The following is an 18770-nucleotide window of genomic DNA, read 5'->3' as shown; positions in this document are numbered from 1 at the left end:
AAAAGGGAGTAATGGAAATTGTGTGATAGTTAGCCGGACAGGAGGGATCAACTTCAGAGGGGAGGGGAAAGATTCAGAGGCAAAACAATGGTTGCAGAAATCGGCAAGGGCCAGAGGGAGGGTGTCGATGTGGTCCTTAATGGTTTTAGGGGAACAGAGATGTACCTGTTATGATGAGTCTTTCATAGATCGGACTTGTCTAGCTACCTCATCCAGGGAGAAAAGAGCAAAGGAGGAGAAGGAGGGATGGCTGAGGGAGGGTCAGCAAGCCGGGACGGAGAGGGGAGAGGAGGGCAGAGGAGAGGGTGGACAATATGTCCTGGGTTTTGGAATTAAAGTGAGAGGCAGGGTGGTCTATAGTCAAAATCTCGAAAAGTAAAATCTCGAAAAAAAAGCGCACGAATTTAAAATCTCGAAAAAAAAATCACATTTTTTTTTCAATGCCAATGCGTTTTTTTGAAAATGGGGGGTTCCCCCCCAACCCCCCTTTTTTTCATTATTTTTATTTTACCTGACCCCAAAAACACAAATAAATAAAAGATTCGATATTTTTTTTTTCGAGATTTTTATTTCGTGCTTTTTGTAATTCGAGATTTTATTTTCGGTATTTTGACCGACCACCAGGCAGGGTATTGCAAAGAGCCTGAATGCGAGAGGAGGGGGGAGACTGCAGCAGGGTTGGCCAGCTCCTTGCAGATTTTAAAGAGTACGGCCGAGTTGTTGGATGCCGCAGAGACGCGGGCTTGAATGTGGCCTCACTTCTTGGAGCGGACGGCGAGGTAGTATTGCCTTTGGAGCAGGCGGCAGGCCATTTTATCAGAGGATGAGCAGGAAGCCCTCCATTTCCTCTCAGTCGCCCTACACTTGCGCTTAAGTGTAGCTAGGTCAGAGTCATACCAGGAATTACACTTGGCTTTGGACTTCAAACGTATCCTCATGACAGGAGCAAGAGTAGCAGAGATAGGAGTAGAGCAGGGACAGGGCTATGGCAGGGTGAGAGTCAGCCTAAGGCGGGAGAGGGGTGAGAAGGTGGCAGCGAAAGCCTCGCTTGACACACACTTCATGGGCCGGATGTCCAAGAAGGTGGGTGGCAACCTTGGGGAAGGCTTGGCTTGGAGGAGATGGAAAGATGAGGGGAGAGGAGGCAGTGATCACTCTAGGAGAGAGGAGTGGTGAGGCGAGTAGAGCGGGGAGGCCAGGAGAAGATCAGTACATCAAGTGTGTGACCGGCAGAGTGAGTCGGGTCGGATGGGAGGATAGAGAGGGAGAGTGAATCGCAGAGGTCGCGAAAGAGCACAGAGGAACAAGGAGAATCAAGATGGATGTTGAGATCACCAAGGAAGGAGGAGTTGCGTGGTTGAGGCCAGGAGAGAGGAGGAGAGGTCAGCCCACTCGGAGAGAAAAGAGGTTATTTAACCAGGGGAGCGGTACAGAATAGCAACAGTGAGAGAGAGAGCCTGCACACAAGGCATTCGAAAGAAGAGTAAGTCTGAGTGGGGACGATAGAAGCAGGAATCCACTCCTGGAAGATCAAAGCTAAACCCCCTCCAGGCCGGTTGGATCTCGGGGCAGAGAGGATCTTGTAGCCGTCGGGGAGTAGAGTGTCAAAAATCGTGACAGAGCTGGCCTTGAACCAAGTCTCGGTAAGACCGAGGATATCAAGGTCAAGTTCTTCTAGGAGGTGGCACAAGTCAGAAGCATAGTGAGAGTTGAGAGTGGCAAGGTGAAGAAGGTTGCCAGCCTTAAAGACCTTCCGGGGCGGGTACAAATCAGGGGTACGCCCCGCGGTAGTGTGGAGGGAGCTTGAGATGGGACAGAGGCGGAAGGAAAGGAGGGCAAGGTAGCCAAGGGAGGGGAGTAGGGGACAGCTGGAGATGAGTGGAAGTTGATGAGGCAAGGGAATCGTCATCAAAGAGGAGATTAGCCTGAGGGCCTTGCACCATGACAGTGCCATTCCGGTAGACATTAATGATGACTCTGGAGGAGTCAAAGAAATCCATGAGGACTTCCCAGCGGGTGCCACCATTAAAAGGAGGAGGAGGAGACGGGACAGAGCACAGAGATCACATGAGGGGTCCATAGATCAGGCGAGGGAACAAAAAAGAGAATGTCAGTGAGGGTTTGTCTGGCAGAGGCGCTGGAATAGGCCTCAGCGATGGGGAAACCTGGGTTGGAAGCCAAAATATACTTCTTGAATTTCATGAGAAGGGAAGGATAGTTAATAGAGAAGCAGTTAGAGTGGATAGGAGAAACAGATAACGCCATGAGCAAGTAAAGAGAGGATGGCAGTAGGAGAAATATGCAAGAAAAGCGGTAAGGAAAAGCCACTGGGCTAGCAGGTTACAATTGAGGGCAGAAGCAATTTGAAAATCAACCTGAATTTCAATGACAAAAGACACCCAAATTTGACTTTCAAAGGCAATGCTAAAACAGCCTAGATGGAAGAAATGAGGTATGAGTTGGAGACAGGTACTGAGGCGTGGGCATTTGAGAGCATACAGGGAGACCAGTTGGAGCAAGCAGAGGGAAGAAGTGAAGATCAATTAAGGTGAAAAAGAAAGGGTAGGCAGAAGGATGGAAACTAACCCATGGAGAGTGAAGTGCAAGAGCCTTGGTAGTCCAAAATAATGGCCGAGTGAACTGGCAGCACCAGGGAGGGTCAGGTTGTGGTAGTAGCTTCATGTTGCGTCCCAGTCCCAGACAAGGAGCAGGCATGGACCTTAGACGTGGCCTTAGACCAAGAGGCCGGCTCCCACCTCCCGGTCCCTGTGATAGGAGGGATTACTACACTGTGCAAATCCCGACCGCAGCTATGGCACTGACCCTCTTGTAAGGAATGTGTCTGGAGTCATCCGTGTTGACCTGCCACACTCAACACACACCCCATAGGTGCATGGCCCTGTCCCTCTTTTGTGTCACCGTCCCCTCTTCCCATCTCCCAGCACGTCATCAATCTCTCCACATCACACACCTGGGACACCACACGTCTGTTGGCAATGTGTGCAGTGCTTACATGGTCGGGACATGGGATGTGGTGGCAAGGCTGCATACGCCATGATTTCAGGTATTTTTGTACATTGTGTGTGAATGCAAATGATGGCATGTTAACATGCATGTAAATGTGTTGCAGGACGCAATTAACATGATTCTTCATGTCTTTATGTGTCCATGTGCAGGTGATGAGCCACCACATTCAGTGGAAGAGGTAGAGGAGGAACGGGAGCCTGAGCCCCAACAGAGCACCAGTGGAGGACGTGTTGTGGCAGCCCATGAGAATCCACTGGTGCTACAGTCCATCTGGGGCATGAATCAGTAGGAGTCCAACTCCAATGTACCAGTAGCTCTGTTGGTGAACCGGATGTCCATTACTCTCGGCTGTCGAGGTGAATGGATCAAGTGATGGTGTTCATGTAGACTGTGCGTCTGCAGGGGGTAACGCCCCCCAACAGGGCAAGTCAGTGTTGCCACGCCCATCTCTGGTGGTTACGACTGCAAGGCTACTCTTCACTCTATTGGCTTCTGGTCCTGGGACGGATGACCAAGGAAGGTGTGCAGTCCTGCAGCCACAGACAGCGGCTTCACATCAAGGGCCATGCCCCCCTGGGTCCGGCAGGTGTGGGTCACACATGGTGGATGTGTCGCGGCTGGGGAGACAGTGTGGGAGCAGTCCATGTATAGTGTTGCGCAGCAACAGGGTGCTTCCTATGAGATGTTGGCTTAGGGCATGGATAGGGTGGCCAATTCCATGTTCTCCCGACAAACACAGGTAGAGCGCCAGTTGCAGGCATTGTGGTCCACATGCTGCTCACACAGGCTGTACATGGAGGCCAGCAACAGGAGCTGACGGGCCAAGCTGAGGTCTCTGCAGGCATCCCTGCTTGCAGAGGGTCGGGCCCACAGGGAAGCCCCGAGGCAAGCGTTTCTGTCCCTCAGAGCTTCAATGGAAGTGCTAGAGGCAGCCCGCAGTACGAACAGCAGATGCAACTGTTGACTCATAACATCTCGGATGAACTTCGTGCATTCCTTGAGGGCTTGCATGCGGACCTCCGAGGCTTCATGGCGCATACGCATTCATCTGGGTCCCGCCTGGCCGCTGCCATGGAGGACTAGGCCAGGGCTATACGTGGTCAACCTCCCTTACCAATACCACCTTTGCATACTACACAGGAAGGTGGCGACAGCAGCAATAGCCCTCCCAATCCACGATAGCAGTGCAGTCCATGTACCCATGGAGGGAATCGCTTTTGTCAACATCAGCACATGTGGGTGTTGACGTGCACCTTCCCCCCTCCTGGGTCGAGCCCCCCCCCTCACATCCCCCCACCGGTCCAAGATAGACATTCTTTTCCAACCCCCTTGGCCAGATGTTGCCATGTCATATTTGGTTTTGGTCTTATTTTTTTGCACAGATTTCCCTTGAGGTGTGCCATTAACCTCAGGGACTATATACGTGCAGTGTTGTACGTGCAGGCCTGCCTAGTGAAGTCATCTAGCATGTTGCATGGGGGTGCACCGGATGGCATGTGCAGATAATCACAGCTTTGTTTTTCCATGGCACGAGTGTGCTCTGTCAATTATACTGCACAATTATACTGCACAATGAGTTTTTTAATTTGTTCGCGCATGTTGTTCCAGTAATCCGTGATGTGGTGGTGACCGGTGTCCCGGGTGTGACATCCTGCACCATTCTAAGTCCACACTCCTCATGCCCTCCACCAGACAATGTCATTCCTTTAACAAATTAGGATACACATTTAATGGTGAAGGTCATGTGGGATTTACAACATTCAGACACCATTATTTGGTAAGCATTTGCACTGTCTTGCATGTTGGGCATGCTTCATTGTTGGTCATCTTTGCTGCATGTGTCAGTTCTCTTATATGTCCTTTACATGCTCACATGGCGGCGCAGTAATTTGATTGGAGCTCACGTCACTGTGTAAGCTACATATGTGGATACCTCAATGGGCGCGCTGACTGTGCTGTGCAGCATGTCATTGTACATTGGTAAACCAGGGCATGGACTCCTTGATCCGTCATTTCCTTGTTATTCCCTCTCTATGGCACTCTCCGTCCCTGGTGTGGTACTCTGTACTCCTGTACATATCAATGTCAATGGCCATTCACCCTGCGTCACCCTGTGTTGCTCCTGCACTCTGTGTTCTATGCATATTTTCTTTCTGGTATCATCTGTGGTCATGTATGTGCATGTATTTTGTGCTGTTACTCTGCATTGCATTCCATGTAGACAGAGCATCTACCGATGGTGTGCATCGTATGCAAGGCAGGCGAGTTCCACGGACAGGTGAGTGCATGGCATTTTCTGACACTTAAGGTGGTGTTTTCATGGGGACGGGGCACTGTGTGTATTCACTCTGGCTTTACTGACCTTTACCTCTGTCACTATTGCTCGAGGGTTGTTTTACTCACCCAGGTGTGATGCCAATGATGGTTATGGTCTTGTTAATCTGATGGATTGCTGGGGACACCGTTTACTGATTGGGATAACTGTGCTTTCTGACCGTGTGTCCACCTTTCATGGTTGGCTGCGAGTGTGTAGCATGGTCAACTGTTTGTCCCCCTTTGCCCCCCATGATGGATGTGTGTGTGCCCCTGACCTCTCTTCTCCCTGTGGTGGCTGTGTGTGTGCCTCTCGCCCCCCTTGACCCCAGTGATGGCTGTGTGTGTGTGCCTCACCTCCCTTGCCCCCCCTGTGATGGCTGTGTGTGTGTGCCTCACCTCCCTTGCATCCTATGATGGCTGTGTGTGCCCCTCAGCCCCTTGCCCCCTGTGATGGCTGTGTGTGTGTGCGCCCCTCACCCACTCTGCCCCTATGGTCTCCTTTGATGGTGTGTTGTTATCCCCTGCCATTTTCTCCGCCTATCTGTACTCTAACACTTTGCTATTCATGCCTGCATCCTGAATTGTATGATAGTTGCCTGCCTGTGTCCCCCCTCCTTTGTTCTTCTCCTACCCCCTCCCCTCCAGCACTACTCTGAAAGTTTGTCTGGCCTAGTACAATGGTCGCTTGTTTTGTATTCTTCCTCCTCCCTCGCCCCCTCCCCTCTTCTGTTAAATTTCAGCACTACCTCAATTGCTGTCAGGCATAGCAATGTATCTGCTTGTTTCGTCAAATTGTTCCTCCCCCCGTTCCCCCTCCCATCCTCCCTTATTGTTCCTTGCACTATCTGAAATGTTGCCAGGCTGATTAAGATAGTTATTTTACACATTCTGATTTGTTTCAAGGACTTTAAGAATGTAACTGTATTCTCCCATGTGCCCTCCCTTCTTGAATGCGATTTGAAACATGTTGTGTATAGGCGCTATACAAATAAACAATCAATTCAATTCTCTGCCTCTTCTCTGCTAAGCAATCCCTCTGCTCTCTCACACTCTCCATTCCCTTAGTCCTGGCTGCTTGATGTGCCTCAAGGTCTCACACGCCCCAGTCAACCCCAGCAATTTGTGGGGAAGTTGCCTCCATGACGTGCACTAGTGTCATCATCACTGCACTTGGAGAATGACCAGAGAGAGTTGCATCTCTCTGTACTTACCCAAGCATCCACTGACTGGTTGCACTAGAACCACCCCTGAACTTGTTACCACCCTCCGAATAACAAACCCCTCTGAACATCTGTGCACTTGCTCCTTCTGATTGTACCATGCAGGTACAGAGTCTGTCTGTTTCACCCTGTCCTTGGCCCTTGCATGATGGCATATTGATGCACTTATGAAAATATGATGAATCACTGTCGGACAGAATCACTGTTGATAGTGTAGATTAGTTTAGTATTAGTTTAGTATGCAATTACAGTTCCTGTCAAGAATATTATGGATCTCCATGAGCAGGTGTTATTTTTGTACTTGTTCCATGTATAGTTGAGCGCATTGAGACACCTGTATTATGTATTGGCCATTTATCTGTCTCAGTTGACATTACATACCATAGCACAGTCTGCTGATTATTTAACATGAAATATGGGACGGTTTATGTGACACACAGGCGATTGGATGTCTAGTTTGGCATGGTGGTAGTGGCACAGTCCCTCTTCTATGCGTTTCTTTTGGAATCACAAAATGAAATTAGTTTTAGTTCTAAGGGATGCACACAGTGATGTTCTTCCAAGGACACATTCTCAGGGTGGTTAGGTGGGCACAGATGATTGGCCCTTTGCCATAATTGAATGTCATCTGGAATGTGTCAGGGCTGCATGCACTCCACAGGGGTTGGTAGCCACAAGCTGGTTACGGGCAGCCTCACCACGTGCCCATTGACCTGCCATGCGCAAGCAGCGTGCATGTGGTTGCGGGTGCACCACATGTCCATCGGTACGCCACGCCCTGTTGCAACATTGTGCAGGACACAAGCTTCCAGCTTTCACAATGATCCTATACACTAGTGGTGGTGCATGTAGCAACTCACCACCAGAGTGGTCAAGGGAGCGGAAACATGACTTGGGCACTCCGAATGTGCGCTCTCGTATGCCCAGAGTTGCAATATGGGCTGTGTTGTATCTTAGCTGGGGTGCTGTGGCGGGGTTCCTTATTGGCGTCATCATGTAGGTGCTCAGAGGTTAGGCACTGTCCCATATATATACTCACCAATGAGCAATGTGTTGCCATGCCTCCCAGCTTCCAGGGCCTGGTGTGTAGGGGTGACATTCTGAATATGACACTATCACGTGTGGACCCTGGATAGTTTGCATACACAGAAGTAATGATACTCTTGGCATCACATACAACCTGCACGTTGATGGAATGCCAGTGCTTGCGTTTGCGATATATGTGCTCTTTCACCCTAGGTGGACATAGAGCCACATTGGTGCAATTGATGGCACCAAGCACTCTAGGGAAGTGCGCCACCCCATATAAATCCTGGATCACGGCCTGCCTTTCTGCAGGTGTTCTGAGCATGTACTCATTATTGCCAACACCTGGTGCAGGCAGCGTGACTGCGTGGGCAGTTGTCTGCTGAAATGACTCAGTGGCCAAAAGAATGCCAGAACACTGAGAATCTTTTCCAAGGGGCTTAGTGCTTGGGAGCACAGGGTGGGTGATGCAAGGTCATCCTGGAACTCCGTGACCAGGTCTAATATGATATGAGGTGGAAACTTATACCTGCCATAGACCTGTTCATCAGGTATCCCCAAAATGGCTGGTCCTAGTTAGAAAAATCCAGGCCCTGGCCATCCTCCTCCTCCTGGTGGTGTCCCACGATCACTGCTGTGAGAAATGGTACATTCATCGTAGCTGTATACGCACGTTTTTGATCACACAGGTTTTTTATGCATTTGTTTCTGTGCGCGTTGACGTATCCGTCAGCTATCGCGTGGCGTATGTGTTTTGCCCCCTTTTTAGGTGACTGCTCAGAACCCAACACCCCTTCGCTCCAAGTCTCGCGCAAGGCGTTTGTGGTGTTGCAGCAACGTGTTGGACCAGACCGGATTCCTCGCAAGTCCCCAGTAAGCCCCGCGCATTGTATTCCACGAATACACAAATTGGCGCTTGTGCACAATTTTGTGCGCAAGCCCCCTATTTTTGCGCGCAAATCATTCCATGAATCAGGCCCTGTTACTTTAGCATATGCAAGAGCAGAATAAATGCTATCCTTTGAGAGAGGAACAGAGTGAACGAATGTAGCACCTAAATACCCATTTGCAACATATACGGAAAAAGGTGACCTTTTTCTAGAAGAGGGAAATGAGGAGGGACTTTTTTTGACATGAGAAATCAGTGAAAGTAGAATGATGAAGAGTGAATATAGGACTAGCTATATTTTTGTGATTAAATTCAAAAACCTTTTAGTGTGGCTTTTTTTTAAATTAAAGTTCCCGGTTGTATCACATTGTTTTAAAATGTCAACACTGTATAGAACTCTTCATGGGAAATGCATATGGTCTAAAGAAGTGGAATTTGAAAATACTTCCATGTGTAAAGAAAGAGGCTTGGATCTTTGTATTATAATTATTTGTTGAGTCTTTATTGATTTCAATAACAAATACACAGAAAAAAGAAAGACAGTGGCTCAGCGAATCAACCCCCAACCCACATGTCTTCAGAACCTTTTTCTCTCTGCCAGTTACATTGATTATCCGTCATCATGCTGTCGTGCTCCAGCTTCACTACATCTGCAACATACATTTCTGCATCAGAAACTTCACTTCTTTCTCTGGGCCACTTCTCTATATTTGTTCAGTTCCTCCCTGATCTCCTTCTCTTTGGCAGGCATGTTCATAGATTCTGGATCTGCTTGTATATGCGCCGCACTATTCACTAGTTCTCTCAGAATTTGCTTCAATATCCCAGATTCCTTTGAGATGCACTCCCCCAAAAACACACATTTAAAAGGTCTCCCATAGCACTTTGTAGGAGTCAACCCACATTCTCCTCAAAAAATGTATCAATAGCATGTGTTATCCCAGTTCGAAATACCTCATCGGACAGCCCCTAGCTTTTAAACATGCAGGACGGTATCCCACCCATCCCCCCCCCCAGTATCTCCAGTGCCAACACCACTAGCGTATGATCTGAGTGTACGCGCCAGTATTGTGGCCTCGGTTACCCATCCCACAATTGTGTTCGAATCAAAAAAAGAAATAGTTCAACTGAGATGCCGATTGGTGAACTGTGGAGTGAAATGTATAGCTTTCCTCTCCCTCGTGTTTGTTCCGCCAAATATGATTTAGCTCCCAGGCCCAACTCAGGTCTAGCAGTTTGCAAGTTGACTTCAGAAGCGGCCTGTGAATCCTCCCCAGTCATATCTACTTTGGGCTCCAGTACTGCATTGAAGTCTCCTAACCATAGAATCACCCTGATCGAGCTCTTCTACAATTGCTGAGCTATTCACTCTAGTGTTGCCACTGAATCTTGATTAGTGCTGTAGTAGTTAAATTAAAGTAATTGCCTGGCCATGCACGGATCCCAGTACCAGCAATGCCTGCCCCTCCGGGTCTTCAAACACCTCAGTCAGGCGGAACCCGAATGAGCCTTGCAACATTATGCAACCCCCCCACCACCCCCGGAGTAGGACGATTAAGAGGAAATGTAGCAGCGACAACCCTACCTTTGCCCAAATCGCGCTACCCCCAATGGGGTGAAGTGCATTTCCTGGAGAAACGCTATGTCAATCTGGTGGTGTTTCATATACAATAATAACTAGCAGGATTTAGGGGGGAAATTCAAACCCCTAACATTCCATGTCATACATTTAAGTGCCTTAGCAATACCCATGCGTCTCATTCACAATAATCTCTGGGTTCCCCAATGCGTACTCATTGCTCTTGCACAACCACGTCAAATAGCAAAGAGAAGTCAGCGAATGAGCGAGGGTAATCCCTAGAACCCATTCAAATCCCAAACCTCTCCCCCCCCCTTCACCGGCAGCCCCAACCTGCCAGTAACCACCACCCCAAAACAAGAACTGTCATATGCTTCTGCACGAGGGCACCCAGCCGCCTCAGCACCCCAACACTGATTTTTCTCCTCACTCATCACATTAAAATACAGGTATCACAATAACAGACATCCTATGCTTCTACTTCATAGGGAATTACCCAATCTTCATCATTGCCCCCCGTCGTCTCAGTGCTCTTGGCAATGATTCAAGGAAAGTATTGGCTTCATCTGGGATTTGAAAAAACAAAGCTTGCCCGCATGTTCCACCCCGGGATTGGCGGGGAAGGGCATGGCATACTTCATGCCCCTCTCCCCAAGTCTCTTCTTGACATCAATATAAGTCTTTCTGGATGCTTGCACTTTATCTGAAAAGTACGGAAAGAGTCTGATAGCGTCATCTTTATACAGCAACAACCCTTTTTCTCCAGCTTTCCGTAGAGCAAGGTCCCCATCTAAATAATTCAACATCCAGGCTCTTATTGGTCTAGATGGTGCACCAGTGCGCCCTTTCTACAGTGAACACTGCTGAGAAATCCTTGACACCAAGGGAGGGTCACACGCAGGATAGCTTTGAACATGGGCTCCATGAACCGCTGGTCCAATGCTTCAGGTACACCAACTATCCTCACATTGTTCCGTCGTGATCGTGAATTAAGATCTTCCTGCTCGTCAGTCAGTTCTTTAACAGCCTCCGGACTTGTTAAAGTTCCTGCGACGTGGTGGAGGAGGATTCACCCTCAACTGTAGAAACTCACCCCTCGACCTCGTCCATCCCCTCCCCATGCTTATCTAGGCACACTTGCATGTGGTCCACTTTACACGTCAGAGTGCCCATCTTCCCATCTACAAGCAGGTATACAATCGCTAATTGGCTAAACATGGCTTTAATGTCACTAAATGCTCCAATGGAGTCTAGGGAGGAGGACAGAGATCACATCTGGGAACTCCTCCATTAACATTTGATTATTAGCCTGGACAGTAGTTTCAAATAGTAATTTCAATTGCTTCCTGGTTTTATGCGATTTAGACACGGCGCAGCACCTCTATCTATTGCTTCTGCACCACACCTCCTCCTCCCACTGGGTCTGCTGTCACAACAAACCCTGCAAGACGAAACACTCACTGCAGTCTCTTCCACTACACCTCCGCAGTCGCGATTAAGTGCACACCTACAACCAATGTTGTTACCTCCTGGACAGTCGGGATATCGCCATTGAGAGATGCACCTTGCAGCCACTACCACAGTTAATGTGCACTGATGTCTCGCAGGAGCCCACCGAAACTGCATTTGACACCACCCCGATCGTTCGACAGTAGAGGGAGCTGTGGTGCCCCTCCTCAACCCCTGGGGATCCGCTTGTACTCAAGTGGTCTGTCCCACACCTCTCTCTACATGCTGCATATCCAGGATGCCACTTCAAACAATAAGATTGGTTAAACCATGCGTGAAGCACTTATACAGAGTAATTCACCATATTTTGAGTCACACCACCCGTCCACATTAATTCACTGTTCAACTTGAAAGGAAGGACTCCTCATGCGGAATGCATCTATATGGTATGTGCAGCAGAAATCTAATGATCTCCCTACGTGTAGAGGCTGCAGCACAGGCCTTATGTGCAAAACCACTGTACTGAGCTGGTCACCATCAGGGGTCAGAGCGTCTCCCCATATAATCTACTGTCCATCCACCCCTCTAATTAAATGGCTTATGCAGAGCCCCGTTCCTTAGCTCCCCCTCCTCCGGTACTTGCCGCTCCCTCCACACGCTCACCATCATGCAACGTCCTGCCAACCAATGGATCTGCACTTCCTCACCAAGCCGTGAGGTAGGGGTGACAGTCACAGTGTGTTTCAGACCCAGGTCCATCCTAGATCAGTTCAGATATCTTGCCGCAATCAAGTTGAGAGCAGATTAGGCCAAGCTGCAGTTCACAGCACTGCACCTGCTCCTCTCTGCAGAGCACAGTACCAAGAAATTCACTCAAAGCACAGCCTTTACTGTCATATGTGCAGGGACCCCCAAGGGCTGATGAATCGGACAACCGCAGTGCCTCCACCGTTCTTGCCATGCGGGACAGTGCTGGTCTCCCCAAGGTGAGACTCTGTATCGCACAGGCTGCCAGGAGTCTCATCAGTGATCCCTGCTCTGCACACTTCTTGTCTGTGATCCCCGGGAGTCTTGAAATGTTCCCTCGGATTGTTCCTGCACTGTTCACCAGCCGTCAGATCATTACTGGAAGTTGCCTACGCTGCTCGATGAGTCAATACCAGGGCACTTTGTGATATTGTGCAGCCGTGTCTTCAGGCATATAGCGGCTCCTCACATATGTCGTCCGCCTGGGTGTGTTCCCTTCGCCTCCCGATGCAGGTGATACCCTTCTTCCCCTCTTCCCCCCGCTCGGGTCCTCGGCCTCCACCAAGGCAGCAGCTCTGCTTACCATGCACAGCCGGTGGGGGTGAATCCAATCCGGCACGCTTATCTCAGCGCCCCGTGTGAGGCCCCCTGAAGGCTTTTGCCCCACCCACAATCCTCCTTCACTTTGCCGCTTCAGGCAGAGCACTGCCACTAATTGCTTCAAACTCCAGTGTGCAGGATCGCCAAACTTTCTCATAACGTGCCCAGAGCATTCATGCAGCCAGTGCACTGAATTATTGCAGTGACGAGACCGAATTCAACAGGATTTTTCCTGATTAATTGGGGTGCTCAGGAGCACACAGCCATCTTGTCTGGGCTCGCTAACCCCCTGACCACCTAAATCTTTGTATTCTAAACTATGTTTCTATGGAAATAGAGGTATTCACTAAAAACATGGATAGTAAAACTGTGCAAAAGAGATTTATGGGAGGCTGTTTGATTAGAAGCAGATACTTAATCTAAATATGCCTCATTTTTCCAAATAGAACACTTTCTTTGCCAACTACTGCATCTTCAAATTAATCTGCCTCAGGAGCACACATGTATGCATTAGATATCAACATAGATCACACGACAGTTAGCTATGGAGTAAAAGTGTGTCTAACTGGTCGAAAAGATCAAGAATTAAGATTAGACACTGACACACCCAGGTCAGGATTGGCCGTTGGGCAGTAGGTAGTTTTTGGACAAGCCTAAATTCACCCTATAAAACAAGCTCCAAAGAACAGCTTCCTGAGCTTTCCTGTGAGTATATTCCATGTGGGAAAGAGATGAAAACAGAGCTAGACTGAACGCCCGATTGGCTTCAGTAGAAGATGCAGCAGCTGTTCTAGTACATTTAGAAGAGCAGAGTAAGTCTTCTGAGATTGAAAACTGCAACAGTTTTTCCAAATTCAAACGTTATGGTGGCTACTTTATATATTTTTCTTTTCCATGACCGTTGACAATCAAGAGTGGCTATTATGTATTCGTTTGTTTAGCTTCTAACGGTTCTCTAGTGGGTGGAGAAACACTGAACTTCTCAAAGTGTATTAAAAAAAAGAAAACAATCTGCTCTTCCTTGCTGCTCCTCTGCCGGGGCAAGCAGATCCACATATGTCCTAGTGGATGAAAGTGGGGATTCATAGGGTGGATTTCAACTGTTTAACCTGTATCCATGGCTTTAGATTGTTTTTAAGGTGTTGTCCTTAGAAGACATTTTTGAACTTTTCTTTTACCCTCACCATTTAATGGGTTTATAGTGGTTAGAATAACATAACATTTACTGGCTCGCCAATCCTGACAACACTAAGTATATCAGAAGGGGCACTGAGGTGTGGTCTTTCAATGTAGGCCAACTCTTCACATGCAGAGTATTTGGGCAGAACCCTTCTAGTGAAGTGGGCATGCCAGGTCTATGGCATAGTGGGGTCTGAAGAGCGCTGAAGGAGAATTGAAGATGGAACACTGAAGGGGCAAAGGGAGTGGATGAGTGGCAGAATAGATGGAGGATGAGAGTGCACAAGTTGTGTTTCAGCAGAAGTGAAAACATACACAGCTTTAACAATCACCACCAAAGATTATCTTCTTTGGGAATCCACTTTTTTAAATTGTCTCCCCTCATGGTTATGGCACCTACGTTGTCAGACCAGGTAAAGAATCTAGGAATAATAATTTTTTTCTTTCCACTTTATTTTAATTTTATTTAATAAGCGAATTACAAATAGAATTTAGTTCATGTATATGAAAGTTAAAGATAAACCGAATACACTGTCCCATTAGGATTATATACAATGTATACATTCCAAATAATTTACCACAGTATCCCCATTATACAATATACTTATTCTATTAGTATGACCAAAAAAACAAACAACATAAACACAACACAAAAAGATACTACACAAACAAACATACACTGCCAATCTGCATTACACACCAATAACCTATACCAACATCCCTTCAAACTATTTGCACATAACCCACACTCAACCATTTAAGTCATTAAAGAGTCCCCAAGTCTCCAGATATATTCCCTCACGATTTTGTTTCCTCATCCTGTGTTTTTCATACCTGGAAAGTGTTTGCAAATCTGTCACCCAGTTGTCAATTAAGGGCTTTTTCCCCTCCCTCCTCTTCCATAATTTTAAAACACTGAATTTACAACCACAGACTTGCTAACCCAAAAATCACAATTCCAGCTCGACAACCATTGGAAAATGTTCCCCCATTTGGAAAGAACATAGATAATTGAGGAGACCAGACTCTTTGTCCACTTGCAAAGACCAAAAAGCAACTGCAACTTAATTGCAATTTACCCAAAATAAAGCAGCTAGATTATCTTGGGACTCAAGCCCTGGGCCATATCTCAACAGGCCTGAAAAACCTCAACTGGCTCCCTGTTGCAAAGAGAACGACACACACAAAATGAACTGTATTACTTTCCAGATCCTCCCTGACATTTCTCCTAAATTCCTGAAATCTTCTTACATAAACAGATATGTACCCACATGACAGCTTAAATCATCACAGGTTAACAACTTTAGTACACCCAGGTTCAAAAGACAAACATGGAGTGAGATCCCCCACAGTATTCAGTCCGAAATTCTGGAAAAAGCTCCCTACAATCCTGAAAACAGAATATACCCCTCAAGGGGTCCAAGAAGAATGTAAAAGTCTGGCTCCATATTAACCAAATATGCTTCCCTCCCCTCCAATGACTCCAATATTTGACTGTCACACTTACACCTTAGGACTAGCCATTGAGCCCCATTTAGCCATTAACTGCTAACCTTGAATTTGCTAGCCTTGAGAATGGCTATCGGACTTGGTTCTACACCCACCTGCATTATGTCTGTTGTAAAATGAATTATCTACAAACACCAGAACGTGGGTAAGCAAGCATGCCCTAGCAAAAGCATTAATCATACTATGCAACCAAACAGCCACCTCAGATCTTGACACCGAATGTAATTAAGCAGACTACTCGGGCTGTTATCTTAACCTATGCTTCCTATTCCTTGTACATATGTCACACCTTTGTATTATACTCAGTGTCTGTTTTTTCCACAAAAAGCATTTGGAAGCGGTACCCTTGCGAGTTAGTGCATTATAAAATTCATAAATAAGTCTTTCCAAGAATCACCCACTAACCGACATGTATTAACTCAATAAACCATATGTGCATTCTCTGTTGCTGTAAAGAGGTAACCTTCCAATTCTACTTGTACAAGATGGGTTTCCAAGGCATTCATTGCATTCAATGATATAAAGCTGATCAAAAGTTGTGTGTGCAGGTTGTTCGGCATACTGGTCGATTCTGAATCCTCCATCAAAATGTTTTGGACTGCATAGATATTTTGAAGGTTCACTGTGAAACTCTTGTACTCTTTGCAACGACAAAGTTAGTTCCCCTAAATAACGATCACTAGAGTATCTGCAACAGAGTATTTAAAGTTCTCTGCTCTCTTCATAAAATAATGTGTGGTAAGAATATAATCATTATGGCCCCTTTAAAGATGTTTTTGTCTAAAACATTGCAGAGGCAATAATTTTCTCCTTTTCCTCCTTCACCCCAGCCAGCTTGGAATGGATTACCAATTGTGCATCTGCAACTCGTCACTGGATGGCTCTCCACTGCCTCATGCTGAGCTCTTTGAAAAAGTAGGCACCTTTCTCTCGGCTTCCATGTCACCCCTAATGTCCCCTCTCATATCTCCTTCCTTCCTGACAGTGTTCCCTCGCCCAAGGCTTGCAACAAGAGGGTCCTCTTTGATAGCGACCTCCAACTGCAACAATTAGGGCTCCAGATAATATTTTGAAGTGGGAGTATTTTACTCCCTATTTCTAAGTTAGGAGTAACATGATTTTCTAGGGAGTAGAGAAGTTAGTCCCCTTCTCAATGGGCTTATTTTATAAGAGAGTAAAAATATGTTGTCAATGTACAACAGAAATGTTTTTATGGAGCAACATTTCCGATTTCCTATTTTTTGTTGTGAGTAATTTTTACTGCCTAATTGTATTGTTTGAACGTAATTGCCTCTATTTAGGGAGCAAAAGTGGCTTGCACACCGCTTGCCTGTAGGGCTGCCAAGGAATGATCACTAGAACGCCTTTAATGCTCCTATTAACCTTTTCAACATTCAAAAACATAGTCAATTTCTTAATAACCACTCTATGAAAACTCCAATCACCACCTTTGTGCTTTACAAACTCTACTGCTGCTCAAACAGCCTCCTTAGCCTTCCTCTCTATTTATTCCTCCTTCTAGAAAAAGTCCTCAACTTTGCTACCTGCACACTCTACAACCTACGCAGATCATCCTCCATGTCCACCTACCTCACCATGCTGGATGGGTTCTGCATTTACAATCACTGCCTATTGGAGTTCGTTCTCCTAGTCTACAAATCTATCAATGGTCTTGCTCCTCAGTAACTGTCTGATTGGATCTCCATTTACTCACCATCCCGTTTCCTCACTCCTCCTCAGCACTCAACCTCACTGTCCCATGCCCCCCCCATCTCCCTATGTCTCATCTTGCAACTGCTCTTTCTCCCTACTCACCCTCTCCACTGGATTCCGCTGTTCATCACAAAGCCAGCCCAGCTGCGGACCGCTTCAAATCACAGCCTAAACTTCATGTACTTGCTAAATAGAGACCTGCGGCCGCCCACCCTCTTCTGATTACACCCACCCACCGCCGCAGTGATGCTTAATCATGTAATTTTGTATATGTATATAGTACACTTATTTACTTTGAAGCACTTGCACCCTCAGGTTAAAGTTACCTTTGTAAGTCACCTGTGTCTTATACATATTTTTTCCTGCTTGTTTTTTCTTATCCCTGGTCTAGGTCCTACATTTTGTATACAATCTCATACACTGGCTCACCACTTGTTCACATCTTTGTGTTATTGTACAGGTACCCTTTTGGGCAATACCTCCGCCATAAGTAAATGTTTTATTGAAAGTCAACTCTTAGCAAAATTGGCATCCCTATTCTTCAAATAAATACAAAATACAAAGCAGAGCTACACTTGGGCAAACAGAGTGTTTGTTAAGAAATCTTTTGGTCACCAGTGGTTTATGCTCGAGATCATAACGCGTGTTAAAAGCAAGGGAGCCAAAAATCTAATTGGTGCTTGGCTCCAAACTGACAGGTTGACCAATAAACTGAAATGCGCGTCGGATTATTATGGTGGGAGTTTAGCACTGAACAAATACGCTACAATAACTACATAGGATTGAATACATATATCACAAAATGCAGGAGGTTCTTGCTGGGGAGTCGCTATCAGGGAGACACCTGCAGCAAAATCAATAACAAGTTTATGGGGCGTCATCGAATGAGTGAGCGTGGGGGATATAAGAGGAGCAATAAGTAGAGGTTGCCCTTTGAGGGCAGTCACGATCATTGTTAAACAGATGGTGAAAATCTGATCGGTGTAATTACCAGCGCACAGAGAAGATTGCTCGCAAGTGGGGCTATGTTCTATTGGTGCCTACCCCTGAAAGCTGTCACTGGTACATCCACAGCATAGTGATAGATCCCGGCCAAAATCAATGTAGGGTTAGGCAAGGTCGTCGACGGTTTGATGTCCGGGGTACGTTGCTCCGGGTGCGGGTATACATCCTTATCCCACTTGTCTGGCATCTTTGACCGTCTGACAGGCCCGCAATGCCGACCTCGATTCCCTTGCAGTTTCCCCTTCACATCAGGCAAGGGTAACACCGCGGTACCTTACAGTTGCGGTCGACGCCATCTTGGAACATAGTCCGGTGTGCTTTCACTACTGCAAGACAGACAAATCTGATAAAGGTCTACGAAATACTAATCCAAAAGAGTCTTTCTTTACATATTTACAGTTCGTTAAATGAATAGAAAACATATTTTCAAACAATAACGTCGTTTATTAATATATTGAATACGATATTAAACAGAATAATATTATGTAAAGACTTTACACGTTGTAAAAAA

At 46.7% G+C, this 18770-nt stretch overlaps 1 protein-coding gene across 1 annotated transcript in view; it reads right to left on the bottom strand.

The window, feature by feature from the left end:
• NDUFB10 (NADH:ubiquinone oxidoreductase subunit B10) overlaps positions 1 to 18514 on the bottom strand; it is a 104154-nt gene extending 85640 nt beyond the window's left edge. Inside the window, exon 1 of the mRNA XM_069647300.1 lies at positions 18299 to 18514. Within this exon, the coding sequence (XP_069503401.1) occupies positions 18299 to 18446 (148 nt within the window). The 5' untranslated portion in view covers positions 18447 to 18514. The remainder of the gene's footprint in view (positions 1 to 18298) is intronic.
• Between the last annotated feature and the right edge of the window lie 256 nt (positions 18515 to 18770).

This window comes from Ambystoma mexicanum, chromosome 2q, assembly GCF_040938575.1.
Source record: "Ambystoma mexicanum isolate Mex_15411 chromosome 2q, UKY_AmexF1_1, whole genome shotgun sequence".
Taxonomy (NCBI): Eukaryota; Metazoa; Chordata; class Amphibia; order Caudata; family Ambystomatidae; genus Ambystoma; species Ambystoma mexicanum.
Note: the sequence above shows the minus strand (reverse complement) of the source record. Positions and strands in the feature narration are given on the sequence as shown.